This window comes from Neofelis nebulosa, chromosome 3, assembly GCF_028018385.1.
Source record: "Neofelis nebulosa isolate mNeoNeb1 chromosome 3, mNeoNeb1.pri, whole genome shotgun sequence".
Classification (NCBI taxonomy): Eukaryota; Metazoa; Chordata; class Mammalia; order Carnivora; family Felidae; genus Neofelis; species Neofelis nebulosa.
In genome coordinates this window covers 40,047,280-40,068,437 of record NC_080784.1, presented here as the reverse complement: position 1 = coordinate 40,068,437, position 21,158 = coordinate 40,047,280, and the positions used below count along the sequence as shown (strand labels likewise).

At 38.1% G+C, this 21,158-nt stretch overlaps 1 protein-coding gene across 20 annotated transcripts in view; it reads left to right on the top strand.

Moving 5' to 3' along the window:
• The window catches only part of PSD3 (pleckstrin and Sec7 domain containing 3), a 747,126-nt gene that overhangs the window by 291,146 nt on the left and 434,822 nt on the right, over window positions 1–21,158 (top strand). For 16 of the 20 annotated variants that reach the window (XR_009259079.1, XR_009259078.1, XM_058720427.1 and 13 more), the window contains 3 exons: window positions 7,041–8,121; window positions 10,758–11,153; window positions 16,069–16,104. Coding sequence is in view for 18 of the 20 variants with exons in the window: in XM_058720427.1 (XP_058576410.1) it covers window positions 7,041–8,121; window positions 10,758–11,153; window positions 16,069–16,104 (1,513 nt within the window). In the remaining 2 variants the exon portion in view is untranslated. The remainder of the gene's footprint in view (window positions 1–7,040; window positions 8,122–10,757; window positions 11,154–16,068; window positions 16,105–21,158) is intronic. The other 4 variants (XM_058720429.1, XM_058720431.1, XM_058720443.1 and 1 more) reach the window with 1 other exon arrangement.

The window sequence follows — 21,158 nt, the reverse complement described above, 5'->3', positions numbered from 1 at the left end:
TCTGGAAGAGAAATAGCTATTTCAGTATTCACTTGGATTCTTACATTAGTAGTAGATACAGAGTGACAGAGGTGAAGGAAAAGCTTTAACAAGTTAGGTATAAGAGCTCACAGCAGTTGGCATAGACTGAGCAGTAGCTTTGTGGAAGCATGTTGAAGTTAGAGAGGACTGGGCAGAGGGCATGAGGTGATATTGGGTGTGGATACTGGCTGGAGTGGGAGATGTAGCAGCCTCTTGTGTCTTTGCTCTGTCCCTTCTGCCTTCGCCCTGGCTCAGGCACACATCACCTCACCTGTCCTATTGCAAGTAGCCTGTTGTTACTCCTGAGCCTATTTGTGCTCATTCTTCCCTGTACATCCCTTCACATGCTACCAGAATAACTTTTTCTAACATGCTAAACAGATTTTTCATGCTTTGGCAACATTCAGTTTTGAATCCCCTTATGTTTAGTATGTAGCAGGTAATTAATAAATGTTTGCTGAATTTGAAAGAATTTTGGAAGTATCTGTGTATTTATGGGAAGTATCTATGGCCTTGTTTCAAAAGGGAGCAGAAAAAAAAATCTTTATAGTAAAAGAAGAATTTGGTCTTTTTTTTTTAATCACCCTAATATAAATAGTCCTGATTTTTAAACATAAGGAATAAATCAGAAATTCCAAATAAAAAGGTCAAGATTAATATTGTATGAAGTTTTGTTTGTTGTCAAATACAGTTTAAATGGTGACTTGAAATGCAAACAGCAAAAGTAAACTACTCTTGCATTCTAACAAACAGGTGCCTTATTTGAAAGATTTGGTGCTATGCTGAATTCTGTGATGAGCACTCTAACTAAGAGCCATGTGGTCTTTAAGGCTACTTCTACCTAGGAGCTACAACTAGAAGATTTTTCATTCTGTATTGTGTCTGGTAATATCGCTGTTAGAAATAAAGGTCTGACAAGTCAGAGGCCTCTTAGTTTTTTTTTCCAGGAATTTACTCCTGAGAAATAAAAGACTAGGAATCTAGTCCTGACTTGTAATTCTTCTAGAATACTTTGTTGACCATCGTCTCATTTACCTTAGTCAAGTCATTTTGCCTCTCAGAGCATTGATTTCTCTCAGTCTGTGCTAGTTCTTATTTAGTTTAGAAGTAAACAACATTTATTAGAATAGCACTTATTAGAACAGTAAACTTAGAGCAGGAGAACTGACTGGAATAGTAAAGAGGACGATTTGTCATGCAGGGTTTTGGTTTTTCCCTTCTCCCTTTTGTCTTTCTTTGACCAGTTGCCAAGTTGTTATATCAAGATATCACAAACTGTTGCCCACAGCTGAGGCATTTGCCATCTCCTTTATGAGATACATTTTAATGACAAGTATTAATTATAGAATGGAAAGATTATTTAATTTCTTTGAGTCCTTTTTTCTTGATTTTTTTCTGGTCACTTCTCTTTGGACCAGTGTACCAGTGTTTATTTTAGTGGTTGTTTTACAGATGGGAGTTTAAACTGTTAGGACAAAGTAGACCTCTAAATGATAAAGTATATTTTTTTTCCCTTTGTTAAATAGATTTCATCATAGTATGTTTTTGATGTTAAATGTATGTATGGCTTCAGTGGTAACTGTGGACAGTTTTGTTAAAACACTTCTGATAGGTTAAAAATTGTAGTCTTTTAAAGCTTTAAAATATGAGGTAATATTACGTTCACTTATTTCATGTGTTTGTACACTATGTAATATACAGCTAAAATTCTCTTGACATTTGTAAGGAGGAGAAGTGACTTCTTATAAGGGCTGGTGATTAAAGGAAGGCTTTGAGTTTGGTCTTGAAAGATGAAAGAGGGGATTTGAGTTAGGTCTTGAAAGATGAAAACAATCTGGTCGTTTAGAGATGGGAAGAAAACCTATCCTATGGGGAAAAGAGGTTGAGCACAGACACAGGAGTGTATCCATAGTTAACTTAATTTCCAGTACATATTTGAGAGAACCTTTTCAAGGTATTCATTTGCTGCCCACCTCCTTCAGTTAGAGAAGCAGTAGTAGAGCATATTTGAAAAGGGGGTTGAGCAAGAGAAAGAGAATAGTTTGAGAAAGATACATTGGGACTGGGTTATGGATCCTGACTTCTAGATCAACGAGTTTGGACGTTAGACTTTATTCTCTAGGCAGTGCAGAACTACTGAAAGCAACATAAACTTTTGTTTTAGGAACAAAGTGGGAAAATGAGGCTGGGTTTTGGATAACTATTTCAGAAGATTTTTAAGTTTCAGGGAAAAGTTTGAAGACACACATATTAGAGTACCTTACTACCAATAAAGATGGAGGGGCAGGGAGGGATGTAAAGCAGAGTGAAGGTAGAATAGATAAGCTCTGACTTTTATTTATTTTGGTAGAGTACATCATTCAGTTGAACGTGCCTTCTCAGCTGCCTGCCTTAATTATGTTAGCTGGCTGAATTAATTCTTAAATCCCTTCAACCTTTGAAATTCTATATTCTTTGATCCTTGAATATTTGTAAAGGTATACCCTAGCTTAGAGAAATAATGAAAAACATTTAAAATCTAAAGGAAATATATCCTACTGGGGACTAAATACTTCTCTATCTACTTTAAGCTCTTTCACTATGTTGAAGAAAGAAAAACATCTTTTTAGATTATTGACCATTTTCTTTCATTGCATACTAACAATAAATTTATAGTTTGGAAGTGCTGAAGAAACTGATGAACACAGGGAAAACTGTTAAAAGCCTAAAAAAGTGTAAAACGTGAACAATGTTTTTAAAAGTTGTAAAAAGGTACCAATATAGGGATAGTTCCCAATTCATTTTGTGAAGCCAGCATTACCCTAATACCAAAACCAGACAAAGATAGTACAAGACAACTGCAGACCAGTATTGCTCAGCAAAAATACTAGAAAGCTGAATCTAGCAAAATATAAAAAGGATTATACACTCTGACCAAATGAGATTTATTCCAGGGATGCAAGATTGGTTCAGTATATAAAAATCAGTTGATATAATAATGGTTACTAGAAAAAAATATGAAACCCACATGAGCATCTCAGTTAACAGAAAAAGCATTTGACAGAATTTGACACCATTTCATGATAAAAACACTTGACAAACTAGGAATAGAAGGGATCTTCTTCAGCCGGATATAAGGCATTTGTGAAAAGTCCACAACTAACATTATACTTAATGGTGAGAAACTAAAAGCTTTCTCTTAAATTTAGGAACAAGACAAGGTTGTCTGCTCTTACTACTTCTTTTCAACATTATAGTAGAGGTTTTAGCCAGGGAAAATAGACAAGGAAAATAAATAAGAGACATCCAGATAAGAAAGAAGAGAAAAAGTAAAACTATTTATTTTCATGGATGACATGATTTTGTATATAGGAAATCCTAAGGAATCCATAAAAAAGCTATTAGAACTTAAAAAGTTTGGCAAGGTTACAAGATGTAAGTTCAGTGTACAGTAACCAATTGTGTTTCTATGTGCTATCAATGGATAATCTGCAAATGAAATTTTAAAAATGAGAATCCTACTTCTAATAGTTGCAAAAAGAATAAAACACTAAGGGGTATAGATTTAATAAAAGTAATGCAAAATTTGTGTATTTAAAATTATAGAAATTTGCTAAAAGAAATTAAAGAAAATTAAATGGAAAGACAGTCTATAGCATAGGTCAAAAGATGTAATAGTATTATTGTTAAGATTCCAGTACTCTACAGATTCACCCCAGTCTCTCTCAAAATATCAGCTGACAAACTGATCCTAAAATTCATATGGGAAATGCAAGGGGCCCAGAATAGTCAGAACAAATTAGAAAAGGATGAATAAAGTAGAACATACACTTCCTGATTTTACTTTCCACAGAGCTATAATAATCAAGATGGTGTAATACCAGCAACAAGATAGGCTTTTAGCTCAATGGAATAGAATTGAGAGTCCAGAAATAAACCTTTAAACTTATGGTCAGTTGATTTTCTACAAGGATATCGAGGCAGTTCAGTGGGAGATGGAAGTTTTTTCAACAGATAGTGTTGGGACAACTGGATATCCAACATGAAAAATGAAGTTGGGTCTCTACTTCACACCATATACAAAAGTTAACTCAAAATGGATTAAAAATCTAAATGTAGTAGCTAACACTGTAAAAATCTTAGAAGAAAACATAGGAATAAATTTTTTGACCTTAGATTGGATAATGATTTGTTACATATAACACCAAAAGCACAAGCAATGAAAGGAAAAAGTAGATAAGTTGGATTTTATCAAAATTAAAAACTTTTGTGCTTCAAAAGACACCATCAACTAAAGGGAAAGACAGCCCACAGAATGGGAGAAAATACTTGCAAAGTATATATCTGATAAAGAACTTCTGTCCAGAATATATAAAGAATTCTTATAGCGTAATAATAAAAAGACAAGTAACTGAGTTATAAAATGGGCAAAGGATCTGAATAGATAGAAAATGTACAAATTACCAATTTGTATATGACGAGATGCTCAATATCAGTCACTAGGGAAATGCAAATCAAAACCACAGTGAGATACCATTCAGTACCCACCAGGACAGCTAAAATTAAAAAAAAAAAGATGGACAATAATGGTACTCTCAAACTTTGCTGGTAGGAATGTAAAATAGTGCAGTTGCTTTGGAAAACTGGGAGCTTCTCAGGCATGAAACAGAATTATCATGAGACCCAGAAATGCCATTCATAGATGTATTACCCACAAAAATTGAAAATAAATGTAGACACAAAAACTTATATACAAATGTTTATTAATCCTAATAACCTAAAAGTAGAAACAACACAGATGTCCATCAACTGATGAATGAATAAAGAAACTGTGGTATATCCATATAATAGAATATTATTTGGCAATAAAAAAGAATGAAGTTCTGATACATGCCACAATGTGGATAAACATTGAAATCATTGTGCTAAGTGAAAAAAGCCAGATACAAATGCCACATATTATAGGATTCCATTTTTATGACATGTTCAGATTCACACAAATCCAGAGAAAGAATGAAGATTGGTAGTTATGAGGGGCTGAGGAGATAAGGCAATAGGGAGTGACAGCTGATATATATGGGTCTGTTTGGGGCGGTGGTGAAATGTTCTGGAATTAGAGAGTGGTAATAGTATAATTTTGGGAGCATATTACAAACCACTGAATCTTAAAAGAGGGAAAAATGTCAATATGCACCTGAGGAAAAGGAATCTTACTGTTTTTAACTATCTTTGTTTTCAAAGTCAGGATTTGAAGAGATGCTCCCTCTTCAGATTTCACCAAGCCACATTCTCTTAGTCTTGCCTTATGAAGGTGTTATAAATACTGCTATCACAGAGAAGTGCTTCTTGGATTCCATCCATACCTTATTCAAATTTAATTTTAAAAATATATTTCTAATTGTTTAAAAAATGGAATATTAAACAGTATATACTCTCAGATGTATTACTGATTGTATATTTTGCATACTGGGGGATACCATATGTTAACACATTTCTTTTTTTTTTTTTTTTAACATTTATTTATTTTTGAGACAGAGAGAAACAGGGCATGAACAGGGGAGGGTCATAGAGAGAGGGAGACACAGAATCTGAAACAGGCTCCAGGCTCTGAGCCGGCAGCACAGAGCCTGACGCGGGGCTTGAACTAACGGACCGCGAGACCATGACCTGAGCCGAAGTCATATGCTTAACTGACTGAGCCACCCAGGTACCCCAACACATTTCTAAGTTAAGTTCATTTTGTACATGCCTTAGAATCAAGTCTTTCATGTTCAGTGTATATATTCAGACATTTATCTAACATTTCACCAAATAGGAAGGTTGTAATTCACAGTGCTTTAAAAACAACAGCACAACAGGGGCGCCTGGGTGGCTCAGTCGGTTGAACATCTGATTTTGGCTCAGGTCATGATCTCACGGTCTGTGAATTCGAGCCCCATGTCGGGCTCTGTGCTGACAGCTCAGAGTCTGGAGCCTGCTTCGGATTCTGTGTGTGTGTCTCTCTCTCTGCCCCTCCCCTGCTCATGCTCGCGCTCTCTCTCTCTCTCTCTCTCTCTGTCAAAAGTAAATAAACATTAAAAAAATGACAACAACAACACCACAAATGTCCTCTTGAATAAAGTTGTTAAAGTGAGTACACTGCATTTCTACTGTAGATGAGGATTTTCTTGATACAAAGTAACCAAAACCAAGTTTGGAAGAAAATTGGATAGTGGGGTTGATGTAACTGTAACTGGTCTCCATAAACTCTCAGTTAAAATTTTTCTTCATCAGAATGTTTTCATTGTTCTCAATGACTGCTATTTTAGTAAGAAAATGTAAATTTGGTTCACTGTAGTAAAAATATACTAATTATTGTTTTCACTGCTTCATATATTGGGGTCTACGTAACACACCGTTTACATTTTATGTGGCTGGGATCCTGGAAAATTTTCTTAACACATGAAGTATCCTATTCCATTTTGACTTTAGTCTCATTGTCCAGGGATGTTCTGGAGGCATTTCCCACCCCCCCAGAGAAATCTAATAGTGAAGGGGAGCCTTCCAGCCAAAAAAGTATTTACTGACTTTAGATAGATCATATCTTTGTTCTGAGGCTCTGTCTCAGAGATTGCACTGCACAGATACTTTTGGCTGGATCGTAAGGCTGTTTGTTTTTATGCCCAATATAAATATTTTAGTTACTACTTCATAAATGGTATCACATAAAAGTGATAGGTATTTTATTTTAGTCTCTTTTTGCATGTGCAGCAACTGAGTTTTCTGTGTGGGACCTTATCAAAAGGAGGGTGAAATATGGCATGTGTCATTAGATTGCCTCTTTCTATACTAAAACCTTTGTGGTTACTTTCATGTAAGCTAAATGGAAGGGACCATTGGCAAAGTTACAAGAAGGATGTGTTGCAGAGTGGTTGAGGGCAGGAGACAGTGAAAGAATCAAATAAGGATTATTGAGTACCTAATATGTGTGGATATTTACCATTACATACTCTAACCTATTGTTCAAAACAAGTTATGTGTCCCTTCTGTTCTACTTGTAGGTGATCATGGAGGAAGCACTTTACTCCCACCAAATGTCACAAATGAATTTCCAGAATATGGGACCATGGAGGATAGTGGAGAAGGCCTAAGAACTTCTCTTGGGTTTGATACAGAGTCTCTGCCAGGCTGCCCACAAGGGCAGCTGGGGGTCCAGCTTCTTCATGGCCACCAGTCTGGGCTTGAGAGTGTTACCGAAGGACCAAAAGATGTCAGAGAGTCCCTCTCTCAAAGTCACCTCAAGGAACAAAGTTTACAACCCATTGACTCCTTGATTTCAACCCTGAAAGCCACAGAGGCCAGAAAAGCTTCAGGAACATTACAGGCTACAAAGGTACTGGACAAAGATGCTATTTCTAGTTTTTCAGTTCAGCAGGTGGATAAAGAGCTGGACACTGTCCCTCATAAAACAAAGAGACAGGGAGCCAAAAAATTATTTCCTGCTGGCCAAGAAAAAGCACCAGATATACCTCTTTCAGCTGAAGTTACGACTGAGGAGAACTTTTATTTGAGCATCCAGAAGGATCAGACTGTACTCTTAACCGGAGAAGCTCAGGCACAGCTTTCCAAGATAACTAATAATGGTAGAAAAGGGGCTGTCCATGTGCAGGAGCCAGCTTGTTCTATATCCTCCCTGGGGAGCCCAGCAGTGACGCATACCTCTGCAGGCAGTGTTGCTCTTTTGAGAGAGAAGAGGTCTGATCAAGGTAGCTCCACAGGACGCCCAGGCCGGGTCAAACACGTGGAATTTCAAGGGGTGGAAATATTGTGGACAGGAGGGGAGAAAAGAGAGATACAGCATCCTGTGGATTTTGAGATATCATTGGAAAGGAGCACCTCTCCTGAAAACAGAGAACTTTCCAGAGTGCCAACCCATCTCATTTCATGTGCTGGTTTGTATAATTCAGTTGGTTTAACTGAGAGTGTTTGGGATGAAACCTGGAGATCATCAGAGAAGCTGGGCACCAGCTCAGGGACGTTTTCCCCTCTGCCTCTTGTTGAGAGTGGAGAGGATGAAGTCTTCCTAAAGGAAAACAAAGAACATCTTGAGAAGAAACCTGAACTGGAGAGAGACAAGGAAAGGTGAGCTCCTACAGTCATCCTGCTGTCTGTGATGCCTTGTACACATTATAAGAGATCTTTATCCTGTGCTTGGCCATGAGTACTCAACATAATATCCTGGGTCCTTGTTATTATAGAATGGAAGAGAATTTATTATAAGCCAGATTCCTTCTAAGTCTCTAAGATATAAAAGTGATCTTGTTATAAAGCTGTGCATTAGGCATAAACTGGGGAGGCAGAGTTACAGAGAGGCTGTGAACACCATACTCATGTGGATCCATTTCTGACGTTTTTTATGTTTGACAGGTTTCAACTTTTCCAACATTAAGGTAACTAAAATACCCCACGGTTATCTTTAATAATATGAAAAGGTTTGGACTCTTGACATATCCTATAATCACTATATCCTATCTTAGGCACTTCTTCTGTGTGCAACACCAGTGCCTATATACAAGCCGCATACATGTGTGAACGCAGAGGTTTGGGTTTGGGTTGCCTCAGTTTTCTAGGTTTAGAAAGGAGGTCAGGAGGTCAGAAGTAGACTTTCGAATTCAGTTGTTCTGTGGCATTCACATGAGAATCCCTTCTTACAAGTAGCATATGTTATGATTTTGGGCCTGATAAATCAGCTTAGCATGATATGGTATCTCCTGATCTTGCCATACATTTCTGACATCCATATCAGCTTAGAGCCTGGATAAATGGAAGACATAACTCATCTTTGTTCACTTCTTTTCATTGCTGTCTTGACCATACAGTGCTCCTTCTGGCAAAGTCATTTGTCATGTACTCTCATTTCCAACTTGTACCATCTTTTCATCCATCAGTCCTCATAGCATCACATTTTATAGTTTATGTGGGAGAACATCTGTGTCAAGGCTGAAGGGTTTTTTTTTTTTTGGTTTGTTTGGTGTAAGGAAATACATTTTCCTCTGTAGTTAATTAACAAATCCACCTAGAGTGATGCTCCTCTAGGAAGGTTATCAGGACTCCTCCTCTCCACTTCTTCCTCCCCAACCCCCCTAACACACAAAATCTCTAGATGTCCCTCAAAAGCAGCCTTGATATGTGGCACATGGCTCAATAGTTATAGTCCCACTGAAATATACACTTTTGCTATTGTGCATATTATTAATTTATTCCACCCTTCCCCTCTCCCTTCTTCCACAAATAGTTTTTGACTGTCTGTGATGTTCTTGACCCTGCTAAATACTGGACATAAAAGAATGTTCAAAATAGATAATAACTTGTGGTCATTTCCCTCATGGCGTTTACTGCTAAAGATAAACACTGACTACATAAACATGTTAATAATTATAGGATCACAAATTGTGGTAGGTTCTGGGAAGGAAAATAACAGAGACATACTAGAAAAAAATAAATTCGGTTGATGGCTTAGAGAAGGCCTTTCTGTAGAAATGATAAGTAGGCTGAGACTTGAGAAATGAATATGAGTTAATCAGGCAGAAAATGGGGAAGAATATTCCAGGGAGGAAGGGAACAAAATGTGCAAAGGAGCTGCTGGATTGCCTAGCTATGTGCGCTTCCTAGAGTTGTGTGAAATGAAGTCTTTATGGAAAGTTAGAAGATTTGAAACTCAATAGTGTGGTTGGTGCATAAGGAGCTGTAGGGTTGGGAAATGAGCATGGAGAGGTAGGGAGGAGCTTCCCATTTTATTCCATGGGCAGTGAGAAGCCATTAAGAGATATAAACCCAGAATACTATTTGGTATGTGGTAGACCTTTATAATTTAAAAACAGCAAAGACAACTGTATTGTTGATTGTGAATCCTCATAATAGATTTACGTGAGGTAGTTTTCTATTTTTATTCTTATTTATAGGAATTTGAGGCTTAGAGAGATTAAGTAAGGTTTTCTAAAGTGATATAGCTGGTAATTGGCACATCCAACATTCAGCCCCAGGTTTTTCTAACTCTTGAGCTTTGCTGTTATGGAGTTTAAAAAAATTTACTTAATTATCCTAATATTCATTTTTAATATTTGAACACAGTGCTGCATACTAATTAATTGTTTATAGGTTTTCACTGTTTTGGTTAGCCTTTCAATAAACATGTTTGTTGGCTTTTAAAAAAAATTGTTTTTGTTTTTAAAGGTCATTCGCTGGCTGTCGAATTTTGGGTCTGAAAACTCTCTGCAGTGCTGCCTTGTTGTTGGCAGGGGGCGGCCCTTGGATTCTAATCTTCTCATCCTCTTGAGGGCAGTTGGTCTTGTTTAAATCAGAATGTATTAGTAAACTGATGAAAGTTTAGTGTATTTTTACTCCATTAAGTTTACACAGTATATTTATCTGTGTTCTGTTAAAATTAAGGATGACAGTGGCTGTTAACAATTTGAATTTGTGGAGTTTAGTTGGCTAAAATGAGAATTTAATATTTCATTCAAATATAGTCACATACTAGGAAATTAGTTTGAAACTACAGAAATTATTTAGACAGCACATGTATGCTAAGAGGTTCTTCAACCCGAATATGTTTCTGTGATAGCTTCCTTTTCAAATATATTAAGACATAACCCAAAGAACAAAATTGTTAGCTTTACAGAATATTATCTTTCTTATATGGTTATATGGTTGAAAGGGAAAAAGTAAAAAGAATATTAACCTAATATTGAAATTCTTTATTCTTATTTTCTTTCCAGGATTCTTGAGCTAGAGGAGCACTTTAGGGGAGGAGATGATGATGTCCTTGGGCCTGCCTATACAGAGGACTCCACTGATGTGTACAGCTCCCAGTTTGAAACCATTTTGGACAACACTTCCTTATACTACAGTGCTGAGTCCTTGGAGACATTATATTCAGAACCTGATAGCTATTTTAGCTTTGAAATGCCTCTCACTCCAATGATACAGCAGCGCATTAAAGAAGGCAGTCAGTTTCTGGAGAGGACAACAGTGGCAGGACAGCAAGACGTCCTGAGTGTCTCAGCAGATGGTGGAATAGTGATGGGTTATTCTAGTGGGATCACCAACGGGCTGAATGACACCAGTGACTCCATCTACACGAAAGGCACACCAGAGATTGCTTTCTGGGGAAGGTACTAATTCTGTCCTCATTAATTTCATGCGGTGGTTTTTGTATCACTTTCTCCTTGGGAAATCTGAGAGTGGAATATATCTGAGGAGCATTTGGCCAGTTTCTGTGGATATAAGTGAATTCTGTGAGTAGAAAGTAATTTGGGTTTTAGGGACAGAGTGCGCTTTAGCAGTTTCCCAAATTGGGAAGCTGTGGTTATCGTATATGGTGGTATTTCCTGGATTACAATATATAAATTGTATCCCGAGCAAATATTTGTGGGTGATGAGTAGGTGTTAGCTGCCATGGTGTACCTTTGGTAGCAGTGGTATGGTGCTATGAAAAGAACACTGAGAGATGTTGGCTTTCATATTGGCACTGATATTGGTTGTTGGCTTGGAGCAGGTTGCTTGACTAGGCCAGAAGTTCCTTAACTGCAAATTGAGGGTGTTGGATTAGATGGTCAACCAAGTATCTTCTAGGCCTTTGCTCTGTGATGTCCTGTTCTGTTGAGCAGTCTTCTATTTCTGAGATGGGAAATATCCGATTATATGGATGCTTGATAGAGCTAATACCTTGGTTAAGGCTATAAATATTTATTTTCTCTCTCTGCTTTAGGATTTAAGTCTACTTGGGAGGTAAGATGACAAATTATATAGGTTACATGTGCCCTACCTGTCATTTAGTTATTCTTTGTCTATTTATGGATTATCCAGCATTTCATTTCTTCTTGCTCATTATCTTTGGGTCATTCACCTGTTTTTTAGCATCTTTATCAGTGGGTAGAGAATGCTAAACTTCTTAATGATTTTATGAATTCAGTTTTGATATAATTTTCCTCAATTAAAGTGTGTGTGTGTGTGTGTGTGTGTGTGTGTGTGTGTGTGTGTGTTGGGCAAAGTCAAGGGGAGATTTAAGGGGATAAACTATTTTAAAGCTGTATGAAATAGTGTCAGCACTTTTTTTTAAAAGTCAGTATTTATTATACAGGTTTCCAATGAACCTCTCTTTGTGAGCATCTTATGTTGAGTGTTTTCTATAACCAGTTTATAGGTTTATAATTCTTGCATGAACACATTCAAGACTGGCATTTATAAATTGTAGCTATGCATTTCCATGTGAAATGGAACATCCAAATGGATGTTGATTGCTTTCTTGGGTCACTAGTGATATAATGAAACAACACTAGTCTCAAAAGCAGAAGACCTTAGTCTGAATTACTTGGGCAAGCCACTTATTTTCTCTGATACTCACTTTATTTATTGGCAAAATTAGGTTAATGGTATCCAGCATGCTATGTAGCTGTGAGATTTAAAGAGTTAATATAGATTAAAGCAACTAGCACAGTGTATGGTGCAAAGTAGGAGCTTGAGTAAAGATGTGAGTCAGAATTGGTTGGCGAGTCCACATTTAGACTTTCTCTATTTCCGGGGCTGGGGTGGGAGGGGGTGTCCCTGAGGGTAAGGTGTTTCTGAGGACCATGGTCCTCCCCTTGGGGTGGGAGGAAGACCCTTTTGTTTCCCCATCATCTCTGATAACTGTAAATTGAGATAAAATGCAATAGTATAGGCATGCAGATAATTTTGTTAGAACTGGAGTCCAGCTTTCTGGGGTGAGTTGAAGTTGTTTATATTACAGACCCAAAAAATAGATGGGGGAGCTGAGGTATTTTGGGCTGAGAGGCTTTGCTGCAGATGCTTCAGGGAGAGTAAGTAAATAAAAAGAGATGAACATCAGAAAGTCAAATCAGGAAGGAATTAGGTGAAATGTTTATCAAATGTATGGTTTGCTTATTTACAATAGGAAGTAGTCATCATTGGGGCCAGTGTGGGTGCCAGTCATTATTAGTAGGGCAGAGTTAGATAGTTAAGAAAGAGTATTTGGCAAGTTATAGTATATTTTAGCATCTCAGATTTAGACAGCAGTACACTTTAGGCAATCTGAAGATAAAGCTTCATTACCTGCATTGTCAAACCTTGAGATCTTGGCCAGTAGTAAGACAAACTGAGAAACAGACTCTAACTATGGAGAACAATCTGATGGTTACCAGAATGGAGGTGGGTGGGGGGATCAATGAGCTAGGCGGTGAGGATTAAGGAGTGCACTTGTGATGAGCACTGGGTGTTGTATGGAAGTGTTAAATTCCTAAATTGTACACCTGACACTAACACTGTGCAACTAACTGGAATTAAAAAAAAAAAAGACTGAATTCTAATATGAATGAGAAGCATCTTAGGGATGTGTCAGCCACACTTCTTTCAGCTCTGATACTCTTCCATGTGATTCCTGACTAGTGGTCATTCTTCTCTTCCTTTAACACTTCTGGTAACTTGAACAGACCTATTTGTGTTCTTCGAGTTGGCATAATATAATATGTGGTTACAGGTGAAGAAGGTTTTGTTTTATGATTTATGTGTCCATTCAGGGTTAAAAATGTAGGGCGGGCTCAATGATCTAAGAAGTTTTATTTATTTTTTCCTAAAAAATTTTAAAGAAACTGGAATAACTTTTATGCTTTTCTTTACCCCTCTTTTTGGTGCTTTTAAGTTGCAGCACCAGAAAAATTGTAGGTTGAAGAATTATGACATTTTTTTTAGCTTGAAGGTGGCCTTAGATAGTCTTGTTTTACAGTAAAGAATCTGAGTCCCAGTTTGGTGGGATGGATTTACCTGTGAGAGATCCTTTACCAGAGTTCAAATTGTCTGACTCCTAGATTAGATACATTTGCTCTTCTAGGCAGCCTGGTCTCATACCTTTATTCTTTTTCTAAATCTAACTTCTCTAATGCCATATGTCTATGGAACCAGAAGTGTGAGTTGGTAATTGTAGAATTTATTGTTGTTGTTGGTGTGTGTGTTCAATTTGAGAAAAAAATTTACCAAATTGTTAACAAACATGTCTCCACAAATTTTTAAAGTAATCAATGAGCAGGCTTTTAAACATTTCCTTTACATTAAAACATTCTTCTGCAGAGGTAAGGAAGTAGACTATGGAGCCTGTTAAGGAAATCCAGACTTGAATGCTGACTGCCCAATAGTCAGCCTGATTGACTTACCTCAACAACGTGCTCAGGGCCAAAGTGTTAGGATTCAAGTGAAAAAACATTTTCCGATTTTATTAATAAATGTGACATTTGTATAAGGAAAGTGATAAATCAAACAAGTGTACATGCCTAGTATTCTGTCTCTATTCACTGGCCTCTCCTGATTCCCTTGGCAGTGGACTAGGGGGGTGGGGTCTGACTATATTGAATAAAGTGAACTCTCAAGAAGGCACAAAGAAAAGGGGATGATACACGACTTATGATATGACTAATGACTGATGATGATAGGACCGTCTCCCTGATAATGCTTCTTTGATTCTAACTAGACCTGAACCAAGAAATTAAGCCCATCTCTGTTGAGGTATTGATTTTAATGTATAAAATATTAACTGTCAGCCAGTAGAAAAGATTATAATATTACTTAGGTTGTCTCTAAGCACAATTCTATATCATAGGCATCCTATAGTTTTTATTTAGTAAACACATGGTATGTAATTCTCATAATAAGCTAGGAGAAAGGAGCAATTAATGTTCTCATTTTCTAGATGAGGAAACTGAGGCATAGCGCATTTGAGTAACTTACTCAAAGTAACACAGATGGTAAGTTGCATGCCCAGGGTTTGAACCCAGGCAGTCAGGCTCCAGAGCCCATTTATTTTTGGTTTCAAAACAAAAATATATTTGGCATTGCCTAGGTATATTTTAAAATCCTTTTCTACTTCAGTATGTGATTTACTTTGTCATTAAAGATGATTTCAGGGGTGCCTGGGTGTCTGACTCTCTCTTGATTTTGGCTCAGATCATGATCTCACAGTCATGAGATCGAGCCCTGTGTTGGGCTCTTTTGGGTGTGGAGCCTGTGCACCCAGCATGGGTGTGTTCACTCTCTCTAAAAAAAGAAAAAAAAAAGGTTATTTCAGTGGCAGTATTTGACAGTGATTTCTTTTGAATGCAAGATAACACTATTTTCTTTTGTGTTGCTTCTTTAAAGAAAGGTATTAAGTGGTTGGGAAGGTTAATGAGGATGTTGTATCACTTCAGCAAAACTTAGTTCTCTCTCAGCAGTGCCTTCCAATTTGGATTTAGCCATGCATTGGTGGTCAGGGGCGGGGGTTGTTCTTCCCTGTTACTCTCTCCACTTAAATCAAAGAAGAAAACATTTCAAATCTGTAGTATTCTAGTATCAAGTTGGAAAGGGCATTTTTAAAGAGTACATGTGCTCACTATTTGTCTTTTGAAGGATTATATACCTTTTTGATATCAAATACATCATTCTTTATAAGGTGAAAAAAACCTCTTAAGACCTTGGAATAAATCTGGACAGGAATAGTTAAATACTCTCAGGTGCTCTGAAGTGCTCTGGACACTGAATGTTGGCGAGGGAGCCGCATGTCGGTCAGGAAATAACTCACCCTGTGATTGTAACACAATATTTTAATGAAGGAGCAAAGAGGAGCATCCCCTCCCTTTGTGGTGCGCTACATAGCACTCAGGCTGATGGGGTCAGCAGTGCTGTGTGAAGTCCAGTCACATGGCTCCAGAATTAGAAAGGATAATTAGAGACTTACAGTTGTACATGTTCCAATGGGTTCCTTTGTGTCTGGGTGCTTCTCCCTTGCTGGCTTATCATCTGATGATTGCAACTCCAATCAGTAAGTTGTGACCTGAAGACTATAAGGCACAAATGTTGTCACTGTGACCATTCACAGAGCTAAATATTGTCCAATTCTATTGAGCTTGGGTTTGGACAGATAGGAAAAGAGAGATACCAAATATAGTAACATGGCAGGATCCTCTCTTTTGGTTCTCTGAAACTTATAAAACTGCATTTTAAAATTAACTGTTTAGCATAATAGATAAATTTTATGTCTCAGCCTCCTGGCTTTTCTTTCAGATACCGCTCAGGATATGGAGGAATACAGCAGAAGAGGTGAATTACATCAGTGTGCAACTGATATGCCTGAGGAGAGTGCTTCAGTCAGTCTTGGGTCCACTCCAAATTTGATAGTTTTGGTTTTTTTGCCTTCCTTTTTTGTTTGTTTGTTTGTTTGTTTTCCCTCTTTTCAAATGGAATGCTGGTGTTTAAAAAGTATCCCTTTTCTTTAGTTTTTCTCTTTCTTTAGTGTTTGTCTAGGAAAAAGCACGTGAAGTGTGATTTCAAAAATGTTTTTGACATTTCAATTTAAAACCTGCAGGCATTTTAGTTTATAAGTATCAAAATAAGAATGAAAATAATGTGGTATTAGTTAAGCTTCTGAGTGAGGAAAAGATTTTGATCCTGTGAAATTGTCTTTAGAGATCTGGCTGACCAGTGAGTTTCCGATTTTTCTTGTATCATTGGGAGCAGGAAGCTCCGCAGTCTCATAGGTTTATTATTGGGTAGCTCTTGCTCTAGTAATCTCTTTAGTCCTTTTCTTTTGGGTTTGAAGACTAGTTTTGCAGAAAATGGGTTCTTATTTTTTTTTTTCTTTCCAGCTTCCTTCCAAGCACTTATAATGGATTTTGTTTTTTTATTTACCACAAAGGGATCCTTGCTCAGTGATGAGTGATGGGGGCTCTGCTAGGTTTCAGAGCCAGTCCTATCTGGGTTTGAATCCTGTCTCAGTTACTTACTAGGTGTGTGATATTGAGTAATTACAGAAAATGTGAGAACGTTTCCACGTGTAAAATGCAATGTATAATACCTATCTGGTAAAGGAAGGAGAAGCAAATGAGATTAGTCAGGTAGCAGAAATCAAGAAAAGAAAATCAAGTAGCTTAACAATGCCTGGTGTACATCATAGGAGATAAATAAATCAAAATTTATGTCATCATGCTACTGTGCCATGAGCTCAAGTCCTGTATCAGTCTCTGAGCTGCCAGCACTGTCCTCTCAGCTCTAACTATCTGGCACACCTATTGCTGGACTTCCTGAAATACCACTTTCTTTTCATAAAGTACAACACTCTGTGGTAGGGTGGCATAAATATGGGGATTTGGGATCAGAAGACAAGGAGGTCACGTCATCCTCTTTACTGGCTGCCTGATCTTGTTTTACTCCAGACAGCCTGTGATTCCATTGGTGAGGTGGAAATAACCTTACCACTCATTTTATAGCTTTGTTGTAAGAATTTGCTAAGTTCTAGTTTGTGGATATTTATTTTAAACCTATTGTGAGTTTTGTAGTAGTCTGAATAATAATCTAAGGGATGTAAGAAAATACACAAGAAAAACCTGGTAAAGAAAAACAGATGCAAGGATTTGGCAAATGTTTGAATATAGGACATGCAGGCTGAGTCAAAATCATTGTGAGACTTCAAGCGTGGATGACTTACTGAATCTAGAAGTAATAGGAATTGGGGAGATCGGTGGGGTTTGTAGGAGAGTAGCTAGTAGTGAGGTCAGTTTAAACAGGTTAAATTTCAGGAGAGCGATGGTGCTTTATGTAGAAGTGCTGGTGGGAGTGTGAGGTTGAAGGCTGGCTGCAGGACTTTGGAGTTACCATTTGGATGTGAGGCTTGCAGCTGTGGGCATGAACGAACTCTTGGGTGATGAGGGGTGTGCTGAGGCCAGGTGCAGAGATGCACACACAGGAGCACTCGGGTGCTGCTTGTGCATCTTTTTGATTCTGTATTTGTAGGAAATGCCCTCCAAGGTGAGTTTCCTGGGCGCTCTTCTGTACTTGCTTCGTTTCTCCAGCAGTGCCTTGATTATCAGGGAGAAGCTCAGTGCTCTAGTCGTCTGATGGATGTTCTTTTAATTTCTCTCAGACAGTCCTGGCCCTGGCTGGCCTTGGTGATTTGGGGCTCTGTTTGTTGAGTGCCTTCTATATAAATTGGTGATGACTTCAGGAAATGGTCCTGGATTTGAAATAGGGTTTCCTAGAAACATTTTAATTCTCTAGTTCACAACTTAAAGTAATGCCCTGGATAATGATGGATATTAGTATGAAGAGTGCTGTGGGATGCTTGCTGAAGTGGATGATCTTTTATCAAAGACCATATTAAAACACTTTGTTTTTATTTATTTTTTATTTTTATTTTTATTTTTTTCAACGTTTTTTATTCATTTTGGGACAGAGAGAGACAGAGCATGAACGGGGGAGGGGCAGAGAGAGAGGGAGACACAGAATCGGAAACAGGCTCCAGGCTCCAAGCCATCAGCCCAGAGCCCGACGCGGGGCTCGAACTCACGGATCGCGAGATCGTGACCTGGCTGAAGTCGGACGCTTAACCGACTGCGCCACCCAGGCGCCCCTGTTTTTATTTATTTTTTAAAATTTGTTTTAGAGAGAGAGTGGGAGAGCAGAGGAAAAGGGCAGAGGAAAGAGAGCATCTTAAGCAGGCTCCACACTCAGCATGGAGCCTGATATAGGACTTGATCTCATGACCCTGGGATCATGACCTGAGCTGAAATCAAGAGTTGGATGCTCAGCCAACTGAGCTGCCCAGGCACCTCAAGACTTTAAATGACATTGGACGTATATATTATTACAAGGGTAATCATGGGTCTAAATAAAAATCTGATTGGCAGTTACTGTTTTAACTGGATTGAGATGATATAGCCATTTTTAATTCATATATCAGTGCAATTTTTATCTTTTAAAGGAAGCAACAGCATTTCCTTTTAGCAGAGGTCATTTAACACAAGATTTGCAATACTGGATGAGAAATATTATCCATTGATTTGTTGTTTGGGGAAGCAAAAAGAGAAAGTTATATGAAGGTATTTTACATAGGAGTACCAATTTATCAGAACTCCAGATGGGTACATTTCCAGTGCCTTAATCTTTTTTTCTTTTTCTACTGTGGATCTCCTAAGCTTTCTATCAACTGATGTACAGAATCTGTATTAAATTGACTCAAGCTCCTAACAGAGCCTTAATATTCAGTATCATGGCCATGGTAAGTTCAATATAATCTTTCTCATGCATGCTAATGAAGATTAATATCAAACTACATCTAAACCAATGTTAGGTCAATAATTTGACTTCATAATCCCCACACCCCATATGATATTTCATATGCCTGCGCCTAAACCTCCATCTGTAGTGTTCTACTGGTCTCTCCATTAAGAATTATTAAAGGAAAGCCTTATAAGTCACACACTGAACTACTGAGATTCTTAATCTTTCTACTTACCACCTTGCTTCGCAGTGGTGTTGAGCTGGGAGCCTGTTAGAATTGCAGAATCTCAGGCCCCACCTGTGACCTACTAATTTAGGATCTGCATTTTAAGATGCCCAGGTGGTTTACATAAACTGACATTTGACAGGCACTAGTCTGGAACAGTGGTCCATGGACCAAGCTAAAGTAGGAAAGCTCTAGAATAGGATTCTCTGACCTGACTGCACATTAGAGTTACATAGGGAGCTTTTTAAAATTCCAATTTCCCATGCTTCACCAACAGAGATTCTGATTCTGTTGGTGGAGGGTGACATCCGGACAGTGATAGCTTTAAAGTTTATTTGTTTTGAGAGAGAGAGAGAGAGAGAGAGAGAGAGAGAGAGAGAGAGAATCCCAAACAGGCTCCACACTATATTAGCTCAGAGCCTGATGTTGAACTCATGACCTGAGCCAAAACCAAGAGTCTGACGCTTAACTGACGGAGGCACCCAGGCGCCCCCACCTGGGAATCTTTTAAAGCTATCACTGTTTGGGGTGCCTGGGTGGCTCAGTTGGACTTTGGCTCAGGTCATGATCTCATGGTTCGTGGGTTCAAGCCCCACGTTGGGCTCTGTGCTGACAGCTCAGATTCTGTGTCTCCCTCTCTCTCTGCCCCTCCCCTGCTCATGCTCTCTCAAAAATAAATAAAACGTTAAAAAAAATATGAAAACAATTCCCGGGTGATCCTGATGTTCAGCTTGGACAGTCAACCTCTCCTTTTGGAGTTTGTTAGAAATGTGTAACGCAGACCTCACCCCTGATGTATTCAATCAAAATGTGTATTTTAACTATTTTAACAAATTCTGAGGTCATTCATGAGTACTTTAAAGTTTGAGAAACACTGGAAACTGTTTAAAGGAAGAATATAAAGCTAAGTAAGATAGTCCCTATTCTCAGGTGAGCAGGGTTACTGTGCTAGTGGCAGGGATGAGTCTAACAGAGGTTTGTAACAGTGAGTGGTCCTGGCTGTGAACCTTGTAATGATTTCTTGCTTCATCTTTGGTGTAGTGATCATGGGGTGCCCATCCTTACGCTGGAAATATAATTGGGGTTGATCCATTTTCCTGCTAGGAAACGGTATGGTTTCTTATAAACAGTGTGGGTTCTTAAGTCAGATTGCCTTGGTTCAAATTTTGGTAAATTATTTCCCTAAACCTCAACTTTCTTACCTGGGAAAAGAGATAATAATTTACTTCCGCTTGATGGAGTACTCAAAATATGTTGTCCGTTATTATTAGTAATAACACTGCTTGAGTTATTTTCTTTAAATTTTTTAAATGTTTTTTTATTTATTTTTGAGAGAGAGAGACAGTGAGAGAGAGAGAGAGAGAGAGAGAGAGAGAGAGAGAGAGAGAGAGCATGAGTGGGGAAGGGGCACAGAAAGAGGAAGACAGAATCCAAAGCAGGCTCCAGGCTCTGAGCTGTCAGCACAGAGCCTGACGTGGGGCTTGAACTCAAAGACTGTGAGATCATGACCTGAGCTGAAGTCGGACGCTTAACCAACTGAGCCACCCAGGTGCCCCAAGCTATTTTCTTTAAAACTTTTTCAAAGTCACCTGATATGAAAGAGCTGTGGTCAGATCGATTTAGGATGTTGTATATCTGTAATAATAATTGTAAGAGCCTTAGATTACTTGAAGGTGAGGATTTTTAGTGACAGTTTGTTTCACTGTGTTTATCTATTTAGCAGCTCCACTGCAACACAAAGCATATGACATTTTCTAGTTAAGGGTAGTAATATAAAATTTTTAGTACAGAGAAAATAAGAGGTATTGAATGTTGCAAAGCAAAACCATAAAAGTTCCCTTAACAATGGTTTTAGGATTCATCCTGTAATGTA